The sequence below is a fragment of the Ammodytes marinus genome (assembly GCF_949987685.1).
Source record: "Ammodytes marinus genome assembly, chromosome: 14".
NCBI classification, from domain to species: domain Eukaryota; kingdom Metazoa; phylum Chordata; class Actinopteri; order Uranoscopiformes; family Ammodytidae; genus Ammodytes; species Ammodytes marinus.
The window spans coordinates 7,182,270-7,209,480 of record NC_137218.1 but is presented as its reverse complement, the minus strand read 5'-3'; the positions used below and the strand labels follow the sequence as shown (position 1 = coordinate 7,209,480).

The following is a 27,211-nucleotide window of genomic DNA, read 5'->3' as shown; positions in this document are numbered from 1 at the left end:
AGTTGAAGTACATCACTTACTCAAGTTATTATATTGGGTCTCAAAACCTAATATTTGGTGAAAAACAGTGGGAGTTAACATGCCTCTGGATGTTGATGTCCATATGAGTTGTGAACTGTATGCCTAGTCTTTCTTGAAGCTTGTGTATCATTCCACACAACTCCAGGGTGTGTGATTGTGTTTTTTTTTCCTCTTTCGAACAAGAGCTAACAATCTCCACCCCAGAAATCAGTGCCCACACAGTGTCTCTATACGCTCCCTTTGTGAAGCTCACAAACTACTGTGACCATCCAACCGTTTGCAATCACTACACTTTGTGCAGTCCGTCCGTCTATCCTTCTATCCTCCTGATGAGAGTCTGTCCGCTGCATTTCATTTGGCTTCTTGTTTTTCTTCAAGTTTTTCTCCCCGACAGCCTTCAACAGTTACCGAGTCATGGACAATGAGCTGCTCAGACACACTGTCAACCAATTATGCAAATCAAGTCAGTCAGTGTGACAAACATATTTAAAGAGTTAGAGGGGCAACGTGTGTGCCTCCTGCGTCTGCTTCCAATTACTGAAGTTTTGTTGAGCCTAGATAAAAAAAATTCTACATATTTAAAACATAAACGCTTGATTAGAAACGACAAGAGAAAAACAGTGCAGTCATGTCTGGAAGAAGGTGTCAAATATTGTCAATTTCATTGTCTAAATAAGTAAGTCAGGTACAAGCACCAGTCTTGGGTTGGTTTCTGGTTATACCGGTATGGACTGGTACCGCTTTTATTTTATGTACATTAGCTACACAAGGATTTGTCATTGTGTGACATTTTGTCAAATTGAAAGGATACATCAGCAGCGTAATGTACCAACACCCAACGGCGAGCGTATTATAAGTCTAGACAACATTTTAGGATGTTTGGCAGAATCCTTAGTTTCAAAGAAGATGAACACTTCAATTATTCCATAGTTCAATACGCAAATTGCTCTCTCAATCAAAAGTTTATGTCTCCTCCTTACTTATTGCTCCATCTGTTGTCTACAAGTTGAAACCGTTTTAAAGCTGCTCAATACATGTCATTAAAAGTCTCACTCCAGGGTGGAGCTCCCTCTGGCGCCACCGATGTTGTCATACCAGTCTGAATGGTTTGGATTGGGGTTGATTTGTTTTCGAAACATGTATTGTCATTGGGTTGCTTACACATGCTAGGACATACAGCAAGGGTACAAAAATCAGGGGTGGAAAACCCAGTCACTCATTCCACAGCCCTGTATAGAGCAATGAGATATCAGACAGAACTAAATTCCTCTTGATTTAGCCCAATGTGGTCAGAAGAAAGTCTGTTGTGATTGTCCAGTTTATGGGATTAAATGGAGCTATGCAGCAAAATCATATAGGGGAAGGTGGGGTGATTTGTGCAACTTTTTACTCAAAGTGATTTTAAAGTGAGGCCTTGACAGTTATGTCTCCAACTCAAATATGTACATATATTTCAGGATGTTGTGCATCCCTGGCAATAAAAACTTTGGATCTGGAATAAACTGTTTAAGAAATATAGCTTTTGGAAAAAAAGTTGTCTTGTCGCACAAATCACCCCACGTAGTGGGGTGATTTGTGCGTCATTGTGTCACAATGACAAAGTCACCATCATCATCTTTCTGGCCATCTGAACTCTCATCAGTGGTGTCGTTAAGTGGAATTGAGATGTCACTCTCTCCTGAGCTACTGTAGACTATCACTTTCTTTTGGTGACCAGCGTATACAGCCATGCCACTGGCACAACTCTCAGAAATGTACTTTGCACTAGTTGCTCCGTGCTTGTGGAACCAACTGCCACCTGACAAATGTGATTCCCCCTACATTTCTGCCTTTAAATCAAGGCTCAAAACCCATATGTACACCCTGGTGTTTCCTCCCCATTAACCTCTGCACTACTTACTTACCTCTGCACTACTATCTGTGTTTATGTGGATGTATGGGCTTTACGTCTTTTATTTTGGTTATTGTTATTTTACCTTCATTGTTTACCTACTGAATGCACTATGTACAGCACTTTGGACAGTGCAAACTGTCATAAATGTGCTTTTATAAATACATTTTACTTACTTACTTACTTATAACTCACCCAGGCCCTTGCGCACAAATCACCCCATCCCCAGAATTTTGGATAATAGGCATGATGCAGCAATTTAGGGTTGACATTGTGCTAACTATATAGACTCAAAGTGTAGCATACCAAAGCACTAAAACATGTGTCAAATGTTTTCAAACGTGTCTATAATTGTTCAGACACAATAATCAAAAAACCTTGATCATGGAAATTTTACTTTGAAAGGCAAAACACAGTTTTTTGAGCTTAAATGTGCTTATATCTTATTCCTTGTGTCTCCCTTCTTTACAGGATGAGTCAAATGGATGGCTCTTCTTAAATATGTGGTCACATTTCCAATTTCTTCCACGGTTTTCTAGAAACAAGGGGTTTTGCAACTTCCAAAATGCACAAATCACCCCACCTTCCCCTACATAAGACACTTGGCTTTAATGTTCCAAGAAAACCAGTTGAGTGAGAGCAGTGTAGCGCAAGTTATGAATCATGCGATTTTTCTATTTTAATTTCAATGCCAGGTTGAACAGACTGGTTGAACCACAGCCTAATATCCTTTGTATTGTTGCATTTCATTTCATTCAAATATGCAGATCAGCAGCAATGTTATCACCATGGTCGAACAGTTCCCTGGTAGAGCGTAGCATCAAGAAACACTCCGACATAGCCCAGGTTTCTGTCAGTGCTGCTTTGTGTGTCTCTCTCCATGGTCCTTCAATACACAACCACCAGGACAATATGAATAAAAAAAAACAAGTATCACCTTAACAGTTATACTAAATGCAACCGAAACCACCTAGCATTTGTGCATTATGTCTAGTTATGAGAGTAGATACATTTCAGATTTCCCGATCCTCTATAATGGTTTCATTTAAATGCTTAAAAGTGTACATTTATTGTTCCTTTTGTGTCGCTAATGTGACTGTTTTGTGCGACTGAGTGTGACTGAGAATCCTTGTTGTGTCCTGCAGGTCACCGGTGATGGCAGGTGGGCTGTTTGCTGTGGACACAAAGTGGTTCTGGGAGCTGGGAGGATATGACACGGGCCTGGAGATATGGGGAGGAGAACAGTACGAGATCTCCTTCAAGGTAAAAAAAAAAAAAAAAGATGGAGGAAAAAAAACATACCACCGCCACACACAGTTAAAGTGTAGTGTAGATAATCAAGTGTCCTTTTGAACTAGGTGTCAATTTTGAAAAGTGTTGACTTGAATCTCAACAGCTGAGTGGGTTCCTTGCATTTCAGTGACAGTCAGTGTGACAACGGTGTGCATTTCATACTGCATATTCGATAGTATTGAATACTATTCCTACACATTCCACACACAAACAGAGGATTTTTAAAAATACAAATGTTCATATATTTTGCTTGTTTATATTCACACATGTAGTATGCAGAAGTTGTGATTCCTATTATGAATACTTTTTCATTGAAATCTAAAATAACGTTGCCTATTCTAGTTAACGGGCAATTATTGCTCTTGAGCTCAGTTGCATTCAAAAGAAAATCTATATCTTGACATTTAATTGCTTATAAATGGTAAAAAGTGTGTGTTCCAATTGTGATTTATTACTGCTCTTTGACTAAAAAAAAAATTACTTGTCCAGCCCACAAGACCCTTCCCTCATTATGGTTTCAACTCTCGTTTCAGTCATCTGTGCCACACACATGCTCCGCAGCATGGAAGGCTCTCCACATTAATCATACTCAGAATACCATATTAGATAATGCTTTTGTCTGGGTGCTTCGGCATGAATTATTCCATAGCCCGGTCCATAAATGCTTTGGACTTGGCCGGCATGTTGCCTCCCCGCTGCCTCTCTCCGTCAGTGAGCTCCGAACGGCCAGTCTCCCATAATTGAATTGCGGTTTGAATGAGTAAGGACTTTTTGTCGTCTCACTCAATTAAGCACAGAGGCCTCTGCTGGGCTAGTTTGATTTGATTGGACATATGCTGCACTGTGATACTAAATGTTGTTCCTTTGGACTGAGATTTCCAGCGGAGTGGCTTTGTCGCTAATGAATATTGAACGATCCAAATCAAATTTACCGTAGAAATTGTTTTACCATCTACTGCTTCTTCATGTTATTAATGCGCGCCACTTCTGTCGCTCCATTGTGGCAATTGATTTCGGAAATAATAGGAATGCATCATACAGTATATGCTTTTCTGAATAGGACCAAATCATTGAATTGTGATGCATATATTTTGCTTCCAGCAGCAGGAGTGTGAACCAGCAGATAGTGAGCAGAGAAAAAATAGCAGATGTAGCCTTTAAATGACATCTCAGTCAAGACATGCAAGACAGTGTTGAACCTTTCACACAACTGAAAAGAAAGGAAAGGCTAAAGACTCGGCGCAGGCATGCTGACATTCAAAGTTCAGCAAGTTTAGTCCAGATGAACTCCAATGTTCACTTCAACAGGAGTCATTGTGACATGCAATTAGTTTCAAGTCTCTTGGAAAAGAGATTTTTATGTCAATGAAGCTTACTTGGTTAAATAAAGGTTAAATTAAGTGGTAATTCCTTCGCAGTGAGAACTTTCCAAAAATTCACTTGTGACGACTTTTCGTGTCTATGTAATCAGAATTATAAGTTGGGTCACATTTAAACAGCTTTAGTTTGGTTTTCAGTTCCCACATGATACAAAAGGTAGGGAAAAGATGGAGAGGTAGTAGGAATGTGATTAGTTATTATTATGGCTGAATAGCAGTTGTGAGAGGATCGTACTCTAAACTCTTACCTTACATCTAGTTGAGGTTTACAGAATATAGGCTGTTTACAAACACCGGATTGTGACTACAGGCATTCTCCAGAATCACTGACCCAACCTTTAATTGGCAATTACAAAAATAAAGTTTCATGTTATTAAATGTACTATATGTCTGTGTATCTCTTAGTGGTTAAAAGATTATCAGAGAAAGATTGGCTACATCTTTGTCATGTTCTTTCGAATTCCACAATGCCTCTTTCTTTCACCTTGTCCGGCGTAACTAATGTCAGGGTTCTAGTCCTCATGGGTTTGGAGGTGAGCAGATTGTAGCAGTCGTGTGTGTGTGTGTGTGTGTGTTTCGAGGTGTGTGCTGATAAGACTTTCAATTTAATCTTGCGGGGGCCGCTGAACTGGAGCTCTTGATCCCTCTTGCAGCGAGGCCCCCCTGTTATTAAGCTCAAGTGTTTCAGTCGGGGATGAAGTCGATGGAAGTGATTGGCACAGCAGGGTTAGACCTTCCCCTCCGGGCGAGATGTGGTGTGAGGGCTAGCATTCACTCTCTTATTGCTGCTCCCCCCCTCCCTCCCTCCCTCCACCCCCCCTCGATTCTGTTTGCACAAGCTGGAGTGGTGCAACAAACTTGACAAGGAGTAATTGAATCGAAATAGCATGCCAGCTGATGTCCGTTGTGGAGGGATCAGGAAGGGGTAGTGAAGCAGAATGTCAACAAAGTGGGAGTCAACAAACAAAAAGTCCATCAGTAGAGGAAAGAACAACACTTTTCCCTCTCTCTATTGACTCACTGAACCTGTCCGTCTTCAGACATTTGTCCACGAAAGAAAAGTATCTGGACTCATACCTGAAGTGAAGGCATTGTAAGTTATTCCTGAAACAATATGTAAAAAGAAATGATGAGAAAAATGTGGCTTATATCATAGCAGTGTTCCAAACTATAAACTTAGAGATTCTAGTCACGGCAGGAGTAGGAGTAGATCGCAGGATTTGGAAAACTTGTGGAAGACGGTGTGCTGTGAGGCGGCAAGAAAGGTCAAGGAAAGCATGAATAACCCAGTGTGGTTGTGAACTCAGAGCCACAAGAAGCCTTCTGCATCAAAGCTTGTTTTTTGAGAAGTTTGATCTTCGTATTGGACGTGATTGATGATGTGCAAGCAACCGAAAAAACGTGTTGATTTGTCTGTGTGTTTGCAAGTATCTAATTGACTATTACTTATGTATATCGTCTTTTTTTCCATGATTTCATCCAGGCATTCTTTTACATGATTTTCCACACTATTTTGTGTTTGTTTCATCCACACCGACTATAATACTTGTGTTTGGAGATACATTTAGACAAGGGCTGGGTATTGGCAAGAACGATACATTGCGATACAATGCATAATGCGATATATTTCAGAGGTTCTAGTTCAAAAAAACGTTTCAAACTCGATTCTTTTTATTATTTTCTCTAGATTTTTGGAGCTGACAATATTAAAATGTAGATTTAAAAGACCTAAACAGAGTTATATTGTATGATGTCAGCACTGCAGGCAGCTTATTCCAGAGGGAAGGGGCACGTTAATAGAAAGCCCTGCAACCCTTCCGACTTCTATTTCCACACCGAGGACAGGCAGAAACCCTGTGCTCTGAGAGTGCAGTGCACGGCATGAGATATAATATATAATGAGATCAGACAGGTATGATGGGGGTGAGCTGAGTTCACGACCTACCTAAGGAAGACAGCTGATCTAAGCTCGAAGTATATCACATACGATGTCTCCAACACAAAGAGAACACACGTGAGTTCAGCTATGTACCGGCAATGGTTTGTATAGATACTGAGAAGTGGAAGTTCTAAATATGGGAAGTAAAATAAATCTTAATCCTGAACAGCTCACACTGCAGTGGGACTTACTGTACACATCCACATTTCCCAAAACCCCGTAGACTCAAAAAGGTGGCTCTGCCTTCCATAAGAAGCATAACCAATCCAATTTAGGTCTTTGTCATTTAGCAAAGCGTGATTGACGTGTCCTGTTTTCCTTTGGTGTCATTTACTCTCTCTGGTTTCTCTGCAGTAAAGAAACACACACACACACACACACACACACACACAAAATGTGGAGAAACTTTAACTTTTAAAAAGTTTCTTTTTCGAACAGTGTTTAAACTCCTACACTCTGCATAGGAGATTATTCATATTTGCAGGCGTGTGCTATTTTTCATAATACCTTGAGTCTGACTAATACTTCTCTACAACTTATTTTTTTTCTTTTTTGCCAGATTCTTTTTCTTCTCTTACTTTATCTCATGTCTCCTATGATTCATCATGACCCAGTCAACACACCTAACATCTCTGTACCTACAGTATATATATATATATTTCATACAGTCATCCTCCCACTCCTTCCATCTCTCCTTTTCTCTACACTCCTTATCCTCGTTTGCTCCTGCTTTTTATCAAGTCTTCCCACACTTTGTCTTTCCCACAATGTGTTATATCTCTCTCGAAAAGTTCAGCTCATCTGATATTAAAATGTTTCAGTCTCACCAAAGTTGCATATAGTTTTTATCACTGCTTAATCCCTCTCTCTCTCACTCTCTCTGTCTCTCTCTCTCTCTGTCTGTCTCTCTCTCTCCCTCTCTCTCTCTCTCTCTGTCTCTGTCTCTCTCTCTCTCTCTGCCTCTGTAGGTGTGGATGTGTGGTGGTCGTATGGAGGACATCCCTTGCTCCAGGGTAGGACACATCTATAGGAAGTACGTCCCCTACAAAGTCCCTGGTGGGGTCAGCTTGGCCAGGGTGAGTCTCAACTGTTTGTTAGCACGTCAGTGTATTAACAATGCTTTTCTGTGCAGAAGTTGTGTCTGAAAGGCTTGTGGCCTTCGTTGATGTTTTTGTGAAGAGAAGTTTAACATTGGATGTCTGGAGTTTTGGGGGATTTTTGACATTGCGCTGCCGAAAACTAAACAAAAGCTAAAAAAGTTTGGTGGACACTATCCTCTAAAATATGTTTGATAGGGTTCAAATTCTTCATATTTACTTATCAAGACATTTTCTTAACAAATTCCTGCAGCTACTCCGGGACATTTCTTTCAAATGGAATGGCAATGACATTTATTCTTTGTATTAGCTGCCTTAACAGCAAAAGAATAGTTTAGAGTGAGGTCAGACTATAAGTTTAAAACGTTTATTAAATCTGGGCTTTAGGTGTTAGAAAGAAGTAAACTTAGCGGACCTCTGCAGCCGCTCCTCATCTCTGCCTGAGGACGGCAGCCTGAGGCGATATTAGCTGCTACTAGCAAAACAAACTCCAATCTCCGAGCAATATGTCTACAGCCTCAGTTGCACTTAAAAAAAGGGGAAAAATGCACAGCAGTCTCTCTGGTTTCCCTACATCAATTTTGATTTAATGAATTTTGAAAGGGTAAGATATCAATAAATTACATGACAAAAATATACATGAATATCTATGAAAATAGAGCTGAAACTTAAATATTTTTTGGCATTACACACTACTACAGTAGCTCCTTTCCTATATATTCTATTTCACAGTGCCCTTGTGAAACCATTGTATCCACAATGTACCACTTCATGTTCCACCATAATGACCTGCTATTCTTTATCCCATTTGAGCTTTAACTCTTCAACGCAGTTTGTTGAATGTAAAAAAAAAATATATGTTATTTGACTTGTTCATCTCTCCTGTAGCTAAACACTATTCATTATGCATGACTCAGCCTCAGCCTAACACCTGGCTCAGTTTGACTGGGCTGAATACATAATCAAACCTTTTGACTTTTGCTGTTTGCCTTGTCGGCCTGATCATTATCCCATCACCAGGATGTAGTGACAGCTGATATCAAACCTGGCGATGCAGAAATACTTACTGTACCTGTGATAAATTCATATTTTTTTTTACATTAAAAAGAATAAATTGCATAATATGGAGCTTTACCTTCAAACTGATTTGCTCTGGTTGACTGGATGCGTTTGTTTTGTATTGTCGGGATTGGATCAGATAAAATATACTTTATATCTTACGAGCCGTTCTGATATGATAAGGGTTGTTATTGTAAGCATCATTGCAGCGATAGATGAATACCGGGCTTCTTTTTCACCGCACAATGTGGGCTGAACTCACTGTCATACTGTTAAGTGCAGCCTTTGTCATATTTAGCTTCTCTGATGGCAGAGAGAGAGTTTTTTTTTTCAGCTGTGTCTTTCAACAAAGAGGATCCTTGATGTGTGTTTTGCAGACAGGTGCAGACGGACCACTGTTTGAAAGGGTTTTTTTTCTTGTGTGTTGTTTAAAAAGAATGGCGGTCTCAAGAAGCCACATATCAAACTTGACACTAGTCTGAAAGTGCAACAAGCTTTATTGATAGTAGTTTGGGAGCAGTATCTGTGGAAGGAGAGCTTTTGTTGTGACTGGAATAGGGGCAGGATAATGAAAAGATGTCGCAGTTTTCTTGCTGTTTTTGGTCCTTTGATATGGCTGACAAAATGTGTTGGTTTGGTATTTATGGAGATAATACTAGATTTCAAATTGGGACCAATTAGACTAAGTGAGTGGAATTATGAATGGTTTCATAGAAATCTGTTTACGCATTTCATTTAAAGTGGCTATAATCTATATTGTTTATGACAATTTAAAAATGAATGTGGGAGGCATAGGTCATAGTGATGATCCTGCAGAGAATGATCACCTGAAGAGGTTTTATAGTGACTTTCAGCTCATTGTTTAGCAGTCCAGAATGCAAACGTTACTGTTTTGGTTTAATTTCACTTCTGTACTAATGCGGTTGGCAGCTGCACTGTAGACCAACTGCTCCGTTGCTAAATAGCAGACAGAGTTAGTGGCCAGCTGGTGAACAAAGTGGAGAATTTAGCAGCTAAAGAGACAGAGATTTCCCTCAGGAGTTCACAGAGACCAAAAACGGTGAAATAAAAGAACATATAAAAAAAAAATGATACTCGTCAGGTGGACAACCAAATGAATGTTTATGTTGGCTAACACGTTTAACGTCAACTCAAAAGGCGATGTGTTGATTTTGTATTCACAACTTGTTTCTGCTGCCCCCAAGTGGCCAACAAAATCTGTTGTTCTTGCAGGTTTAAATAGTCATTGTTGTGATGTTATGTGTACTGGTATATTCAAGTTATGTTGTCTTAATTGACTTGGAGGTAACAATTTCTTTTTTTTTTTAGATATTTTTTTTGCGTTTTACACTTTATTAGACAGATGGGAGAGACAGAGTTGAAATGGGGTAGAGAAGGGAAGACATGCAGAGAACTGACCACAAGTCGGATTCAGACCCGGGTCTGCTGCGCGGCCTGAGCCTCTAAGGTACACTCTGACCACTACACCACGAGCGCCCCCTTCCGAGACAACGCATCTTTAACAAACAAAAAAACCTGCTTAACACACTTAGGGCATAAAGTGTGAAAGACATTGGCATTGACCTAATTGTACTAAACCAATTTATGCAAAATACACTTTGTAAGAAATTGTTTTGATTGGTGTAAGGTTTTGGTCACCAAGTGAAGTCACGGTCTGAGAATTATTCGTCTGAGTTGAGTTTCAGGTTTTTCTTTTTCTGTATGCTCTTTCAATATCAATATGCCTTATCCATAACTAACATGGTGGGAAGAAAAACATTTGACATAGGGACATTATTTGCATTTAAATATACTTTAGTTACTTTACAGTACAAAGCCCCACAAAAGCAGGCAAGGCCGATCAACACAGGTACAGATACCCTGAGTCAAGTCAACATGGAACAGTATAGGAGCACTGAACTCCACTTCACCTGGTTTGCCCACATTGCACTGCAGGCAATGAGATAGGCTACAGGGAGTGTGTGTGTGTGTGTGTGTGTGTGTACACTGTATGCGTGTGTGTATGCATCTGTGTGTGTATGCGTGTGTGTGTCTGTGTGCGTGTGTCTGTGTCTTGTGTGTGTGTGTGTGTGTGTGTGTGTGTGTGTGTGTGTGTGTGTGTGTGTGTGTGTGTGTGTGTTTTTGTGGCTGGAGGCTTTTTCCATCTTTATCTGTATACCGCCAAAAGATTGCAGATTTGTATTTATTCTTCCCCGGGAGTCTTGCTGAACCTGTACTCTCATTCATTTCACCATCCATACCTCCAAGGCTGCTGCCATCTGTATTCTCAGACATGGGTTCTTACCTCAGAGGCTGATTTTTGTGTTACTCCCTTGCACCCCAAAGGCTGCAGATGGATGGATCTCCTATGGCCCGCGTGTAAATCTTTCATGTTTACAATTGTCTGAGAGTAGCGAGTTTTTGTGAAGGAAGCCGCCTGTCCTGCAGTCCTCATCGCTTACAGTTACTATCAGTCACCCGCTTGTATTATTCTATTCTATTCACTCCCTTTCCTTCTGCTAAATGATGCTTTCATTAACATTGAAAGAGCCAATGTTTTGATGCTTTTCGAATATGAGGTGAAGTCTATTGCACTCATTTTGGAGTTTGGCAATTCATTCTGCTTGCAAACGGCCTTTGTAGTAGTCTACTAAAAAATGTTTTGACAGAAAGTGATAAATGACATTGAAAGATAAAAAGAAGGGACAAAAGCCATTTATTGGAGGTGTATGTGAAATATTAAAATAATTCCGTCGCTGCATGACTACATCAGACAGAAATGTTCAAAATGTTTTGCGCATTATGTATTGCATATTTCCTAGGGAGATGATTTAAAGATGAGGGTGTTTTTTTTTTACACCGGAGACAGTCAGACCAATCTACCAATAGTCCTTAAGTTCAAAATTCAAAAATTCAAAATATCTAGTTTAAAATGAAGCTTTGACATCTCTGTCAGCTCAGTGTTTAATGAGACAGTGAAATAGGCTCCATCTGACACAAAGAACATGACAGAGAGAGAAAGAAAATCTATGAAACTAGAGAGAGAGAGAGAGAGAGAGAAAGAGATGCCCTGTAAATTAGCACATAATTGGGGTCAATGTTGTATCTGCTTTATTCCTGGCTGGAGAGGAGTTCTTCTTCTATGTTTTTTTTTTTATCTCCTGCTTTCTGGGATATAATGATGGGTCCTGTTAAAATGACCATCCAGCCTTTTCTACTGAGAGCCTTTGATCATTGTGTCATGTCGGATCGAACAGAACAAGGTCGGCAGGATGAACGAAATGACGGCTCTGGTCTGTCCAGAAAACACAAAGCTCTGCTAACAAGCTATCGCTGCTAACAAGCCAGTTGACTTGACCACTGTCAAAGTTAAAAGTGCTTCAACTCATTTAACCAAGAGAAGAGAAAAGCTAAAAAGGAGAGTTTGGTATTAATGAGGTTCCCACAGACATGAGTTTGAAAGTTTTGCTAAAGTTGCTCCTTGTCTGCTGAATGTGTGAGGAGCACATTCATCCTTTCTCATGGTGCGGTTACAAGCTCCAAGGTCTCCAAGCCTCCTCACTAAGCCAGAAGAAACATCCATTATTGTATGGTTCAATTGATTGTACGCCATATTGACAAATACTACAAAGTAAATAGTTTTTGTGAAACTTTTTTTGAAGTTTTACATCCAAGGACGGTCTAATGTGCTGGGTCTTGCGGAAATTTTGCAGTCAAAAAAGTTTTTTGTTTATTTATAATGCCCCCAAGCAAATAAACACCTGTTGAATTCTTACTTTTTCTTTCTTGCCTAGCACTACAGCAACATTTTAAGTCATAAGAAGCTTATCACTGTAGCACAAGTATTGATTGTTTGTAGTTGTCTTGATATGAAACATAGCCCTTCTTTTTCTTCTTCTTCTTCTTTCTCTTTGGATGTCCTGCTAATCCCTGTAACATAGAATTTAAACACATAATGTTCCACTCTGATTTCAGAACCTTAAGCGCGTGGCGGAGGTGTGGATGGACGAGTACGCCGAGTACGTATACCAGCGCCGGCCCGAGTACCGCCACCTGTCTGCCGGAGACATGACGGCCCAGAAGGAGCTGAGGAGCCGCCTCAACTGCAAGAACTTCAAGTGGTTCATGAGCGAGGTGGCCTGGGACCTGCCCAAACACTACCCACCGGTGGAGCCTCCTGCTGCAGCCTGGGGAGAGGTAAGGGGCCCGCTCTCAAACCCTGGTTTTTGATGTCTTATCTTGATGTATTTGTATGTAGAGCACTTTGAATGGCCTTGGGTCTGAATTGTGCTATATAAAGAAACTTGTCTTGCCTTGCCGGAAAAGCTAGAACAAGATGAGGATTTATTTGACATTTATTTATAGACGGGGTCTCGGGGATAGTTAGAGAAATTTGTCTCAACAGCTTGTCAGATTTGAAAACATGACACAATCTATAAAAGATACTGCATCATTAACCTCTGAATACCTTGACCTCTGTGCTATTGTATCTGACTGCCAGTCTTAAAATATATTTCTGTATATTTCTTGGTGTTGAATTTATGTGAATATCAGCATTTTGAATTAGTAGTTTGGTTTGTTGCTTTGTTGATACTTCACATATATGTATTGCTTGAATATCACATTTTTCTGAAACTTATATTATGTAATTAATCAAGCCAAACTTAGAATACTATAATCTTCCTTATTATAATTATACGCTGTAAAAAGCACAGGCAAAGACTGTGTAAAACACCAGAGTTTAAAATTACGTTGCCAGTGTTTCAGGCATGATTTCCGTTTATTAACTGTTTTAATTTAAGAAAGTAATTTCAATATAACCATTAGACCAAAAATCCAAGGATCGTTAGGAGCAGCTTCTTCTCAAATAACTCAAGAAGCTGTCAGGAACATTTTTGCCAGTTGGCACTAACGACGGTTTCTGCCTGCCGTGCCAGGCTGCCGGCTCTTGATTGCACTCAGAAATGAGAAATTGAGAGAGCACATTTCTTTTAATGTGAATAAATTAACATAACTATTGCCTATAGTGTCATTCTAAAAATGTAATCCGCCTCAACAATTTTGGGTGTAATGTCCTGTGTGATCATGATTATATAAGAGAATTTCCAGTTAATGTTAAAAGATCAAAAACTCTGTCTGCCAACTCACGACTCGTGTGTCTGTGTGTGTGTGTGTGTGTGTGTGTGTGTGTGTGTGTGTGTGTGTGTGTGTGTGTGTGTGTGTGTGTGTGTGTGTGTGTGTGTGTGTCTGTGTGTCTGTGTGTCTGTGTGTGTGTCTGCGTCTGTGTTGCAGATTCGAAACGTGGGCAGCAGCATGTGTATGGAGAGTAAACACTTTGTGTCTGGGAGCCCCATCCGTCTGGAGAGCTGTGTGAAGGGACGGGCCGAGGTCAGCTGGAGTCATGGACAGGTGAAGGAATTTGTTTTTAATTGGGTCCAAAACCGATTTAGCAATGGTTGCTTCTTTTTATCCAATTAACTCACTGCGGGGCTTTTGAAGAACACTGTAAAAAAATGAGGGTTTTAGGGGTCATGAGTTGAAGGACTTTTACAAGCTGATCATTGTTCAACAATAAGAGAATCTGAATCAGTTGATTGTCGTTGCACATAGTAGAACACCATTGGGGTAGAAGCTCTCAAATGAAGTGCATTTTGTATCTATCAAAAAAAAATGGGAGAATAGGTTAAAAAATTAAAAAGTTTAACAAAATATCTAAATATCACCCCCTGCTGTTTTAAACTATTGATTATGATATACACATTAACAGTAGAGAGAGACACACACACACACACACACACACACACACACAGGGGACCACTTCATTATCTTTGCATTGAACTGACATTGAGGATATTTAAGCCAAGCTCATGATACAACCTTAATGGATTGAATGTGCCCTTCTGTTTCCCCCCAGATGAAATACTGTGCCTCACAGCTCTGACACTGTAATTGCTTTATTCTGCAGATTGCATTGTAGTTTAATCAGTGTCACAGTTACAATCTGAGTTCAGCGCCTTCCAGAAATGGATTCAAATGACAGGAGGCCCTCCAGCTGTTGTATTGGTCGGGGCTTTTTTTTAAATTAGGTACAGAATGAATCGAGGAACTCATTCACAAAGTCTTTAGTAACTTTGGGGGATCAATAGCCATTTGGATGTCCCTGACTGTTGAGATATTTTTTTTTAAACACGCTTTCAAACAACAGCAATAATGACATAGCTTTTTTTTTATTGTTGGACAACAAATACATTTTTGACAAATGTAATGAAAACAAAAGAAAGAGTCCTGAATACTGAGTCTATCATGAAAGACATGAATGGACTCTAGAGATGATTCATGGCAGTCTCCTCCAGGCTTTAGATGAATGCATATTGATGGTCCGGGGAGCTACTTCAGTCTTTTATGATCATTGAATATGTTTATAACACATAATGATCATAATCATAATGCCATCTATCTTCATACAGATTATGTCACACAACTCGATGGTGGAACTCTCACAATATTTCATCTTTACAGTCAGTAACATTATAAACAATGTTTTATGTCACATACATTATAATGATAATACATTATTGGGGTGGTAGGATGTCCTAGAAGCAAGGTGGCCGACCAGTTACAATGAGGTCGCTGGTTCAATCCATGGCACCGGCAGTGGCTGGTATTACGTCTACGGTGCCCATCATCTCTACCATTGTGTCCTTGAGCAAGGCACTTAACCCCAAACTGCTCCAGGGGCACTGTACTACAGCTGACCCTGCATTCTGACCCCTTCCGAAGTGTGGTAACTTGAGAGAGGGATATGCTAAAAGACTCATTTCAATTTAACCATTTACTATTGAAGTAGGTTAACTTATAAAGCGCTTTTCAAAAACTCAAAAACGCTTTATAAATCAAAGACGAACAACACACAGACAGTTATGCACAATTTGTACAAGATGTTTAATGTTATGATGACTTGTGACTTGCGTGGGCTGCCTTGTCAGCGGCCCACACATAAGTCATAACGAACACATTTGATTTTCTCCATTTGATAGATTCTCTTGTTATGATCCACTGAAATATGTTGTGATGAACTATATGAGAAGAAAACATCATAGCCTACATTTAATGGATTGGTAATTGGAGGTTATTTGCAAGGTTAATGCTGTAGGTCACAACGTTTTCCTGCTTTGAGATTTTTTATATAAAACCCTTTCTTATTATGAAAATACACCACAGCATTTCTAACTGGAACACAAACAACACAGCATATGTTGGTGCTTATCGGCTCCATGGAAACCCTGTAATTAAAGGTCAAATTTCTGTTTTGATGAAAGGGTTGATGCACCATCATGTCACTGATCAGCCTCAATGTGACGTTAAAAAAAATGTGTTTCCTACAAAAAGCTTCCTGTTTTAACATTTGGCTCGTAGAGTTCTCCAGTACTTAATATATGGAGAAAATTCTATATGAGATTTCAGGGAAAGAAAATGTGTTAAAACAAATATGGCAGCCTTTTCCTTGACTATGTCACAGTACTGAGGGGGCTTACTTGACACCTCAAAATAACCATTATTTTCACTTTGACATTTGAAATAGAAACCTGTGTGGTGGAGTACGCCATGTTTGTTGTTAATTTTTTTTCTATCTTTTATTTTGTATTCCTTTTTTCAGTTATTTTTATCATTAATTAAAAAAATATATATAAATAAAGTATTTAAAAATATAAATAAAAAATGTGTTCCCTGCAGGTGTTCACATTTGGCTGGAGAGAGGACATCCGGGTGGGCGACCCCATGCACGCTAAGAAAGTCTGCTTCGACGCTATCTCCCACAACAGCCCCGTCACCCTGTACGACTGTCACGGCATGAAGGGAAACCAGCTGTGGCGCTACAGACAGGTAAGACTGAGGGAAGGGTAGCCCAGACTTTGAACACTTTATCTCTGTGTGTCAGCCTTTTTTTTTATAAACAATTTATTCTCTCCCTCCATTCTTCTTTCTGTACAAAAACACCAAACAATTGCTATAAAAAAATAAATGACTTCAAGGCTTATTAATCATTCTAAAAAAGCTTTTAACTGAATGTCGCCTGAAGCTGATGGATATGCATTGGACCTCATTACGCTGTTGTTATGCATTGGAACTGAAGCTCAGTTATTAGTTAAGCATGCCATACAAGAGGCCACTTTTGTATATTTGTATAAAAGGTAGACTGAAGTAATAAAGAAAAATGTAAAAACAAAAAAATATATATATATGACAAAGCATTTCTTGCTGCATGCTATGCAACACAATAATAACTACAAGCCATATCGTAAAGCATCATTATAATGTAAACAATTCATACTTCCGTGCAGCCATTTACCATTTGCAAACATTTAGTAATGGCTCATGTGGTGCTAATAAATACTGAATGGGAATAATTGATGTGAAATGCTATTCTTAAATTCACCCCCAAAAGTGTTGAAATGGTCCCTGCAGTCATCTGTATCAGCACAGGGGGACACAGTGAGGGATTCAAAACCTTTAGCAAGTTTCTACGCAAGTAAATGTGTTTTGATTTTTCCTTTTTTTTTTTTAAGTTGGAAATTTTAAAATAAAAACAAAATACATTATTTCATTCTTTTAAATCCCTTCTTTTTTCCCATCCCTCCCTCCTTTAGGATAAGACTCTGTATCACACCGTCAGTAACAGCTGCATTGACTGCAGTCCTAACGAGCGGCGGATCTTCATGAACACGTGTGACCCCTCCTCTCTCACCCAGCAGTGGCTGTTTGAGAGAACCAACGCCACCGTGCTGGAGCACTTTAACCAGGGAACCAACTGAGGGGCCAACCTCCACATCCACAGTGAAAACAGACTCACTCACACAGGCAGACCCTGGATCTGCTACTGCTACTACTGCTGTTGTGAAATGAAATGGGGTTTGAACTTTGTCCTCTGGTGCCCCCGTTTACCTGGCGCTACTGAGGTGTCAGCTGTTTAGGGGAGGGGTCTCAGAGTGATGCATGATGGGATACCGCTGGGGGGGAAGTCGGTTAAAACACACCAGTCAAAGGAAGGACAGAGTTGAGCTCTTGATTGATGGCTGTGTGTTTTAAAATGGACTTGGTGTGTGTGTGTGTGTGTGTTTGAGATCTATTTGGTGGTGGGTGGGTGACGTCTTACTTCCTGATATTGCTGTTGATTGGTTGATCTGACATTCCACTCCTCACTTTACTCCCACATCCCCCGTTGTTTGCCTTTTATCTATTGCCTTTACCATTACCTCACTATTCCCTTGTTCAGTTTTTTTTTCTCTCACCTCTATTTCTCAATCTATTTACCCTTCCGTCCCGTCCGGCCTGGTCGGCATCTATCTGCCTTTGCGCGTCCCCTTCTATCCTGCCTGCTTGACTGCATCTTTTTGCACAACCACCTTCTCCTGTTCTCCCCCAATTCAAATCCCCTTATGTCTCTCCAGCTTTGACAACCACCCCGGAGAAGAGGGGTTTGAGAGAGGGGGGGGGGGGGCATTTCCTGCTGAGACAAAGTCATCCTGACACCTGGGTGAAGCCAGGCGGAACCACTCTGAAAATCACCTGCTGAATTGATTCTCCTTTACAACCCCCTCCCTCATCCACCTCCCTGTTCCCCTCCATCAGCCTTCGCCATCGCCACCCCCACCCCCGGACAACATGGAGCTTTCTCTCACGGGTCCACTCGCTCCTTCCCTTTCCCCCCCTCTGTACTTTACTTTCCTTGCTGTATTTTAAGAATGACTCGTCCGCAGGTTTTGTCACTGTGCCACATTCTTTTGCTTTGTTTCCTCGCTATTTAACGCCAGAATTTCATGCGGGCTAACTCTTGCTGGCTAAGGGCTTGTCTGGTGTCGGATGGGAGGGGGGGGGGGGGGGAGGGGGTTTGGATGCTGAAACCTGATTTTTTTTTTATAATGTACTGCCCTTTACCGCAAATCAGTCGCCGTGACGACCCGGTCACAGACGGTCGAGCACAGGGGTCACTCCATGCGTTGCCGGGCGACTGGCTCTGTGACTGGCAGGTCAGATGAGTCACAGCACGGAGTCGCCTGATTGGCCGGCTGCCGAGCTGACACTTTAACTTTAGCGTTGATGGAGGGGATCGCCGAGGTCGCTCTGGGATTGAGACAAATGTGTGGGGGGGTTACGATGCATTCAGCACTTGTGTAATGATAAACTTGAATGAAATCTTTGTGCCTTGTTGGAAGGGGACGACATGTGGGTTTGTGTATTTCCAGAAGTCTGTGTGTGTGTGTGTGTGTGTGTGTGTGTGTGTGGGTGTGGGGTCCGACATGTATAAATGCATATCAGCGTATAGGGGGGACGGTTCAGTCAATTCATGGAAGTGACTTTTCTTGAAAACTGAGCTCTTCTGAATCTCCTTTGGAATCGAACATGGATTCCCCTGGACTCTGCTGCAGGACCTTGAAGGCACCACCGGTGTTTGTACGGCTTTTCTAAATGAACCCAATGTGTAACCGCTGGCTGTGAATACGGCTAACAAGACTCTTTTTTTTTTTCTCCTGCCTTTAAAAAGTTAACTCTAGCCCTCAGAAGACCTCTGTTCTATTTGAATCATGACCCAATGCTGTTGTGTTGTTGTTTTTTTTAAATCCCACCTGTTCAATCCAAAGTATATGTATGGGGAAAAGGGATGGTTGTTGTTGTTGTTATCGTTGTCATTTTGATTTTTAATGAAGTGTTCTTTCATGTTTTTTTTTGTTTGATCCTGGTGCAGCTTCTGTCACCTGCACCTGTTCTGTGATCCCATTGTGTGAAGCAAAACAATGTACAGTGTGCACAGTTTTAAACAGCAGTACCAGGTATTGTGCTCTCTTAGATCATAGTCAGTTGTAGCCAAAAAATATTAAGCCCTCAACATAGTCTTAAGGCTAGCTTGGAAATAGTTTGTAGAATTTTACCATTTTTCTCTGCAGGTTAGCTTGACCCCTATGGTGTCTTTAATAAAACTACTTTAAGTAATTAGTATTGTACAAAAACACATGTAAAGTACATCTATTGACATGCATCCTTCCCAAAAACATAGATGAGTAGAACAAGATATCCAACAAAAATGTATCTACATTTCACAAAATGTATATCGCTGAGTTCCAGGAGATGAAAATGGAAAATGCTAGGTGATATTAGCTTATCACAAATCTTTTCAAATGTTGTACCTAAATACAAATATATTACACAACTCTGAAAAAGCTTAGTAGTTGATGTTCCAATTCACAAAGGCTGAACCATCATTACATTTGCTGGTTCCATGATATCAATCAGATGTTAATTAGTTAGTTAGTTAGTTAGTTGAAAACCAAAGTCACAAGCTGTATAAAAAAAAGGCAATTAACAGTTTATGCATACAGTACTTTCCTATGCATCATGTATGTTTTTACTGTGGTGTAATCGGGCTGGACAATTACTTTTATGTTTGAAAATCATCAGACATATCCTGTGAGTATAGCAAAATCCTGACTTTGCACTCCTAATGCAAGAGCATGGGGTTTTTAAATGTAGTACAGGGTTGCTGCTCTGTGTCCATTTTTCCCCATGCCCTTGGAGTTACACACCAGTACAACGTGTACATTGTCAGATTGTTAAGAGGTGAATGGGAATTGCTGTTTCAGACCGCTGAGTCACCGCTTTAGCCAAGTTCCCACCAAAGGACCAAATTGAACATATTACCTTTTTTACACCTTTACATTCCAGTTGAGTTTGCTACATTTCTTATGTTTTTTTCGGGAGGTCAGTAGTGCTATTAGGGCTGTTCAATTATTTGACGTCCTTAAAGTACAGTGTTCAGAATCAAACAAAGATGAAGAAGGGGCTGGGTACACAAGGCAACCGTTTGGGCTGTTATGAAACAGTGGTTCAAATATGAAGAGTTGTTTTGTATTGCTGAAGTATTTGAAGAATTTGATTGGACACAAACAATTCCATAATGACATAATAGATGTGGCAATAGCAAGTTGTTTCCAAACAAGTTAGCCTCGATAATGTGTGTGTGTGTGTATCCATTAGTGTGTTGTGGCCTAAACATATCAAGTATGCAGCTTTAAGCACTAGGTAACTAAATAGTATTTTGTACATAGTACCTGCTTAGTACCTGGTTCACAATCATCAATCTTGGCTGTTAGACAATATGTCCACCTTGGTAATGCCTTCATTTTGCACAGCTCTCCGTATGTCTGGCTGGTGTTCAGTCAGTGCAGCTTTTTTCATTTGAATGCCATCTATAAAAAAAATAACGTTTCAAATTGACGAGAATTCAGACGAATTGCCATTACTGTGGCAACATTTAAAAACCACCTGTTTGCAGGACCATCCATTTGAGCTTTGGGAAAGAGAAGAAACTCAATCAACTCCCACTGCAGAAATACAGCCTAAATTAACTTGGCCCAAGATGTTGCCGACTGTATCCCTTGAAGTAAAGTCTGTTCATTGTATAAGCTTGGGAAGTTTATTTATTTTAGTTTTTTTCTATTATTATTTTTTTTTTTTTTTGGTACATTGAACCTTTCCAATGTTTGTATTACATCAAACTGTCCTTTTGAGTCTTAATGGTGACGGTTTACATTCGCTATGTTCCAGCTTCTGTCCATGTTTTCTTACATCACTGTGTATCCACTACATGGAAATCTCCTTGATAACCATTTAACAGCCTACATGTACAACCATAATTCGTAGCGAATCCAGAATACTTCTCCACAGTCTATGGTAAATGTGCTGCCCCTTTTGTGTGCTATACAAATACACTTGTTTTGCTGTTAAATTGGTGATTGTTTTATTCTTAAACCAATGTTAAGAAACTTTTTTTTATGAGAACACAGTTTTTTTTAATGTCCACAGCCAGCCGGTCGGCCCGTCACGCAATGTCTGTGTACATGTGTGTGTGAGTTTTGATTTGTAGGGAAGTGTACATTTTATATCTCATAAAAGACAAAAATATCCAATATTTTTTTGTACTGACATTGCAACTGTAAAAGTGTATTTAGATATTTAACAAACTGTACAATTAAACTGGAATTGTATGATATTTTTGCTGAAATTGTTAAATAAAAAGGTTTCTATATTTGGATGAAAACCTGTCTGTGTCCAGTCTCCCTCTCTGGTACAAAAGTAGTTCAATGGTTCATGATGAAAAATCATTCAGAAATGTTGGTTAACTTTTTTGCAAACTTCATCAGTGCTTGCATGATATATTGATTTGTTTTGTATTCCTCTGGATCAGAACAATTTTAATAAAAAAATAGGTGAGCTTACATGTACCCAAATTTAACAAATTGTATTCATTTGTTTATGTATGTATAGGTTAACATCTGTTCATTTATCAACATAACATTAGCTTTTATAACGCGTGATATTTCAACCCCTCCACAGTCGAGGTGACCAAGATTTTTCTAATATCCGCCCCTTGTCGCTTCTTGTGACTAATGGTGAAAAAACACACACTTTCCACCGAACGTTAATTCCATAATCATTTCCCTCCCGGCAACCGGCTAACTGTGATAGCTTTCAGGTTTCAGTGATTTATATGCGGCTGGAGTGATATTGCTTTTTGCTAGTTGGCCCATTTCTCTGAGTCCCCTGGGATGTCACATAATGCTCAACTTGTCAGGGGCGGCTCTAAAAAGAGGGAGCACATTTTGGTTTGGTATAAGCTGGGGAGGACACTTTATAGCCCAGATGTATTTTTGGAGCTTCCACAAAAAATACCCAATCACAGTATTGTGAGAACAGATTAGCTATTAAATGCTAATAAAATCCTTATCTTTTATTTATTTTATTATCATTGACACTTTGGTTTTACATGTATCGTTGTGTACAAACTAAACCAATGGTATCAACATAGGTTGTTTGGTTTTTCCATTCATATTTATGCTTAGTAATATAAGTGTGAAATCTCTCTTTATTCGTACAGTGATCACTTTGTGCACGTTTCATAAAGCCGATCTCTCAGTCAGTCACTCTGCATGTCATCGGCAAATACATTTTTCGGGGATCCCGAAACTGGTATCCAATCAGAAGAGAGAACGCTTCAAACCGGCACCCGTCTCAGTGCCAGTGCACGTGCAGAGTGACAGATGGGTGAATGTGTGTATGCGCCTACAATGGTGGGGCAGGTAAAAATCCATCCCAATGTCTGTTTTGATGGTTTTTATCATGTTTTATCACACTTATGGATCTGAGATGATGCTAGATAACTCACTGCTTGAAGACCGCAGTGCATTAATGTGGTGACGTAGGGACGAGGGAGGGGACCGCTAACTGCAGTAACTGACAGGAAGTTAGCTAAACTGACCATTCCGCTTACTGAACCTTTAATTAGCAAATAATCAGCATTCCCTCAGAGTCATGAGCTGTAACTGGGACAGAGTTCAGACTATTACATTAGCCCAGTGTGCCTCTGAAGATATCCATTAAGTTTCTTTATTGGACTCAGCACCATTATAAAAAGGAAAAAAGCAATCCAATTGTCTCCCGTAATTCACTAATACCCTCTCCCTCCCTTCCTTCCTTCCTTCCTTCCCCCCCCCCCTCTCTCTCTCTCTCACTCTCTCTCTCTCTCTATCTGTCTCTCTCTCCCACGGCCCCAGCTAATTGCACGGCAAAATGGAAAGATGTTTCAATGACAGTGTGTAACAATCTCGTTTGCACACGTTTTCTGAGGGCTTCATGGATTTGAAGTTTTTAGGTTATTTTTGGCTTTTCCAGCCATCGTGGGAAATAACTAAATAGAGAGAGAGAGACAGAGAGAGAGAGGAAAGTTTTAGGGGGAGAGAGGAGAAATATAAAAATAGTCCCACGCTGATCTACTCCAAACACGGCAGATAATGGAAATTTGAGGCAGTTCGATCAACCAGATTTTTCACTTTTTTTGTCATACTTTTGTCCATCATTCCTATCAGATATATGATTTTTACTCAGCGGTTTGTGTTTTGAGATTAAATCGTCAATTTAACCCAATTGTCTGGAAGTGAAAATGAAGACAATGTCTATCCAGGCCATGTGTTATCAGCTCACAGCAGCACCTCCGGCCTTCAATCAATGTCCACACAGAGTACTGGATGCAGCCAGCCTGCGTAGACGGCTGTATTGATTGAAACAGAAGTGTATCTGTTCTGTGCACGAGATGGACACGTGAAAAATGTGTAGACAAACCTTGTGGATAAAGTTAGAGTTATGAAACGAAAAGTTCTCATAAGTTTAACTGTACGTTGTGTTTGGCCTTGATAAGGCATTGTTTGCATTTTTGATTTGCAATGTAGAAAACTCATTGTTTTATGTGCAATGTAAAAGTGACAACATGATCGAAGAGGAGATATAATGGCATTGTACCATGACCTCCTGTAACCTATAGAGCTAAGACTTGCCATTTGTAATATTTGCAGTAGCCTACAAGATTAGATGACATGGAACTAAGAAATATCCATGTATTTGTAACAAATCAACAGAGTAAACACTGAAACAAGTTTTGTTTCACGGGCCAAAGACCCACAATCTTTTTTTGCTAATGTCCATCTATCACCATAACCGCCATTTGCATTCACCGCAGCACAACCTGAGTAAAGGGCAACACCGCTTCAGTGTGAGATTAAATACTCCAAGACACAAACAACACGAAAAAACAACTCAAATGAAGATGATAAAATAGAAAGTAAAGTTTGGTCTAAGTTTATAGTGTATGTGTTTTTCTCACGGCCTCTCCCTCTCCGATCCGCCCCTCTGATCCACAGCCCCTTGTTATGTTGGTCTTGGGTCAGTGAAGTATAATACGACCCCAGTCTGAGAGATAATACATCAGCCAGCCATCCTTGCTTCAAAATAAACTAACAAGCTACACACACACACACACACACACACAGGCAGATAGGTCGGTCCATTAAATTCAGAACACCACCGGGCTAGAGCCTGTGTAGCCCAGTCGCCCATCGATTCATTGTTAGTGGGAGCAGCCGCGGAAACCAAACGGCATGACATTAGTTTTCAGGAGAAAAAGACAAAACTTTTTGATGTAGGCTACTTTTACTTCAGAAAACGGCTCTGTGTCCTCATAGGTCCTATAGTCTTCTCTGCAGTTTGGACAGCCTCATTACTACTATCTAGCCCACAATCTTGACTTAAATGTTATCCACTACTATCCATACTTTTATTTTAAAAGCGCTTGTAAACCCAAATCTACAAAATCCTTCTAAGTATGTCATTCGGGGAGTAAGTTGCATGGTAGTGAGAACCTGGAAGAGAGTAAGGCATATGTGTTCATCCAAATGAAAGATATTGTCATTTAAGTTTGATAAACTTCACAGAAATTCAGTTTAGACGAGGTTCTTATTACACAATAAGTATATTGACCCAATCACGGTATAGTTATCTCCCCCGAATGTCTATAAAAAGAATGACCGTTGCCTTGGAGACTGTTTGATATGATATGACCAGACACACACAGTCCCGTCAAACGATAACTAAGCTGTTTCTGTAACTGTGTTTGATAATATTTGTGAACATTTATTTTCCATCAGATATTTGTAACAGCTTTTTTGAGACAATATGTAATGCGGAATGTGTCGCCCCCAGTGATGGCTAATATAACCTGACTATACAGATCCTGGCTCTCTTCTTTCTTTCTTTACTTGATTGATTTGGGTTAATGCGTTGCTATGAGTCAACCCTGTTCCCAACAGCAACAAGCAGATGTGTTCAGCCAAAATGAATAAAAAAGAAAACCTGAAAAAACCTTCTTTATGCTTCCTGCTCAGAAACAAAACATGACAGAGAGACAAAGTCAGCAATTAGCCAGTGAACACGGTGATTGGCATTCGTTTAGCAGCTAAAGAGCTGAATTACTTCAATCAGAATTGTCGAAGAGTAAACCAGAGCTTAAAAAAAAAGAAAAGAGGAGGTTGAAAATTGGACTTGCAGTTGCCAGGTAGCAAGAAATATACTGTATATCAGTGATTCTTGAGAAGTAGGACAAAACAGGGTGCAATGTTGAAAAAATACAAACCCTATGTTTCAGCAAATTAAATTACATGTATGTATCCAACATATACTAAGCTACTGAGCTAAGCTTTGACACAACCTCCCAGCTTTTGTTAGTTTTTTACCGTCATTGGCCTATCACCACCGTCAGATGTCAACTCCGTCAGATTCCTGTCTGAAAATGTTTTTTAACTACAACCCTTATCAGAGCCTGTCTGCACTCTAATGTACTCTGCAGAGGTAGAATTTGACAAGAGGTCCTTCAAAGTGACAGCTGCCCCTTATTTCGCCTGATTTTATTACATTTTAATGAAATGTCTGACGCTGTTGACAAAAAGTGTCCCACCACTTAGAAACCTTATAAAACATGAATGTGTTGTAGAAAAACTGTTTGTATTGATGTGTGAGATTATGTAGCGTTGCTTTTGATGAGAAAAACTATTTTTAATCATTAAAGTACATTTTTAATAGGTTTTATTGCATATGAAAGAATGAAGCCTTCTCTGAGGATACACTTTGGACGTCGTGAAAAGATAACAAGTGTCACATATTTAACATAATAATGATACAATGTAATTTAAGGGGATAATTGTGCTCCAGACATTATATTCTTAATCCCTAATAACATCTACAATTTGAAATATTTTTAGTTTTAAGCATAACAGCAGTTACAAATGGAAAACGGCCTTTTGTCCTGGTTCTCAAGAATCATTGATATACAACTCCAAATGAATCATGGTGTTGCTGTGGGTCGGCTGGCTTTGTCAATAGGCAACTGTTTGCTAACAAGTTCGGAAGAACAACTCACAGCTTGTTGCTATGCCCTACAGGTGGTCAAAGGGGGGACAATCAATAAGCACACATAGAGAAGAAAATGTCAACAAGGCTGTACAACTGATGCTTCATAGTTATCTCAGCATCAACGTTTCTTGTAACTGTAAATATCTCAGCTCTGTTCAAATGCAATGGCTGTTTGGAAAAGGCAATTATTTCATATGAACATTGAATTCAATATAAGAGAGACAAGACATTTCACACACAAAAGTCTGTATGTCTAAGAAACCTAGTTGGGATTCCTTAAGGGGGACGCCATTGTCTGATAGATCTAGAAAAGACTGTGCCAACTGTTCTGCTCTAAGCTGAGAACGACAAGGAAAGATAGTTTGATCTCCCTGGCTGCATTGATTAAATAAAATGTCAGAACATTTATTTTAGGAATCATTACACACTCTGATGCACCGACGCTGAATATATTTGTATTCTATTTTTCCCTCAGCTTGTTCTGATTGATGAATGGGCCTCATTGGGATTCCCATAGTTACGTGTCTTCACTGTGGCAGGCGAATCAGAAAGAGCATGCTCATTCTCAAGTCGTTTTTGCATTGAATGGTCTCCTCAGTCAAGCAATTACATTCATTATATGCATTGTTTAAAAACCAGAATGGAAATCAAGTTGTCTGGGGGACCTCTGGTACAAGAGCATTATTGTGTCTGGTAAAATGTTGGGAAACGAGCATGGCGTCTACATATGCTAAAAGCCTAA

The 27,211-nt window shown here is 39.8% G+C and overlaps 1 protein-coding gene across 1 annotated transcript in view; it reads left to right on the top strand.

Annotated features, from left to right (window-relative positions):
- Window positions 1–21,706, top strand: part of galnt10 (UDP-N-acetyl-alpha-D-galactosamine:polypeptide N-acetylgalactosaminyltransferase 10 (GalNAc-T10)) — an 83,004-nt gene extending 61,298 nt beyond the window's left edge. The window contains exons 7-12 of the mRNA XM_080041276.1: window positions 3,058–3,175; window positions 7,492–7,599; window positions 12,655–12,876; window positions 13,972–14,088; window positions 16,414–16,563; window positions 17,328–21,706. Of these exons, the coding sequence (XP_079897402.1) occupies window positions 3,058–3,175; window positions 7,492–7,599; window positions 12,655–12,876; window positions 13,972–14,088; window positions 16,414–16,563; window positions 17,328–17,492 (880 nt within the window). The 3' untranslated portion in view covers window positions 17,493–21,706. The remainder of the gene's footprint in view (window positions 1–3,057; window positions 3,176–7,491; window positions 7,600–12,654; window positions 12,877–13,971; window positions 14,089–16,413; window positions 16,564–17,327) is intronic.
- Window positions 21,707–27,211: the final 5,505 nt, after the last annotated feature.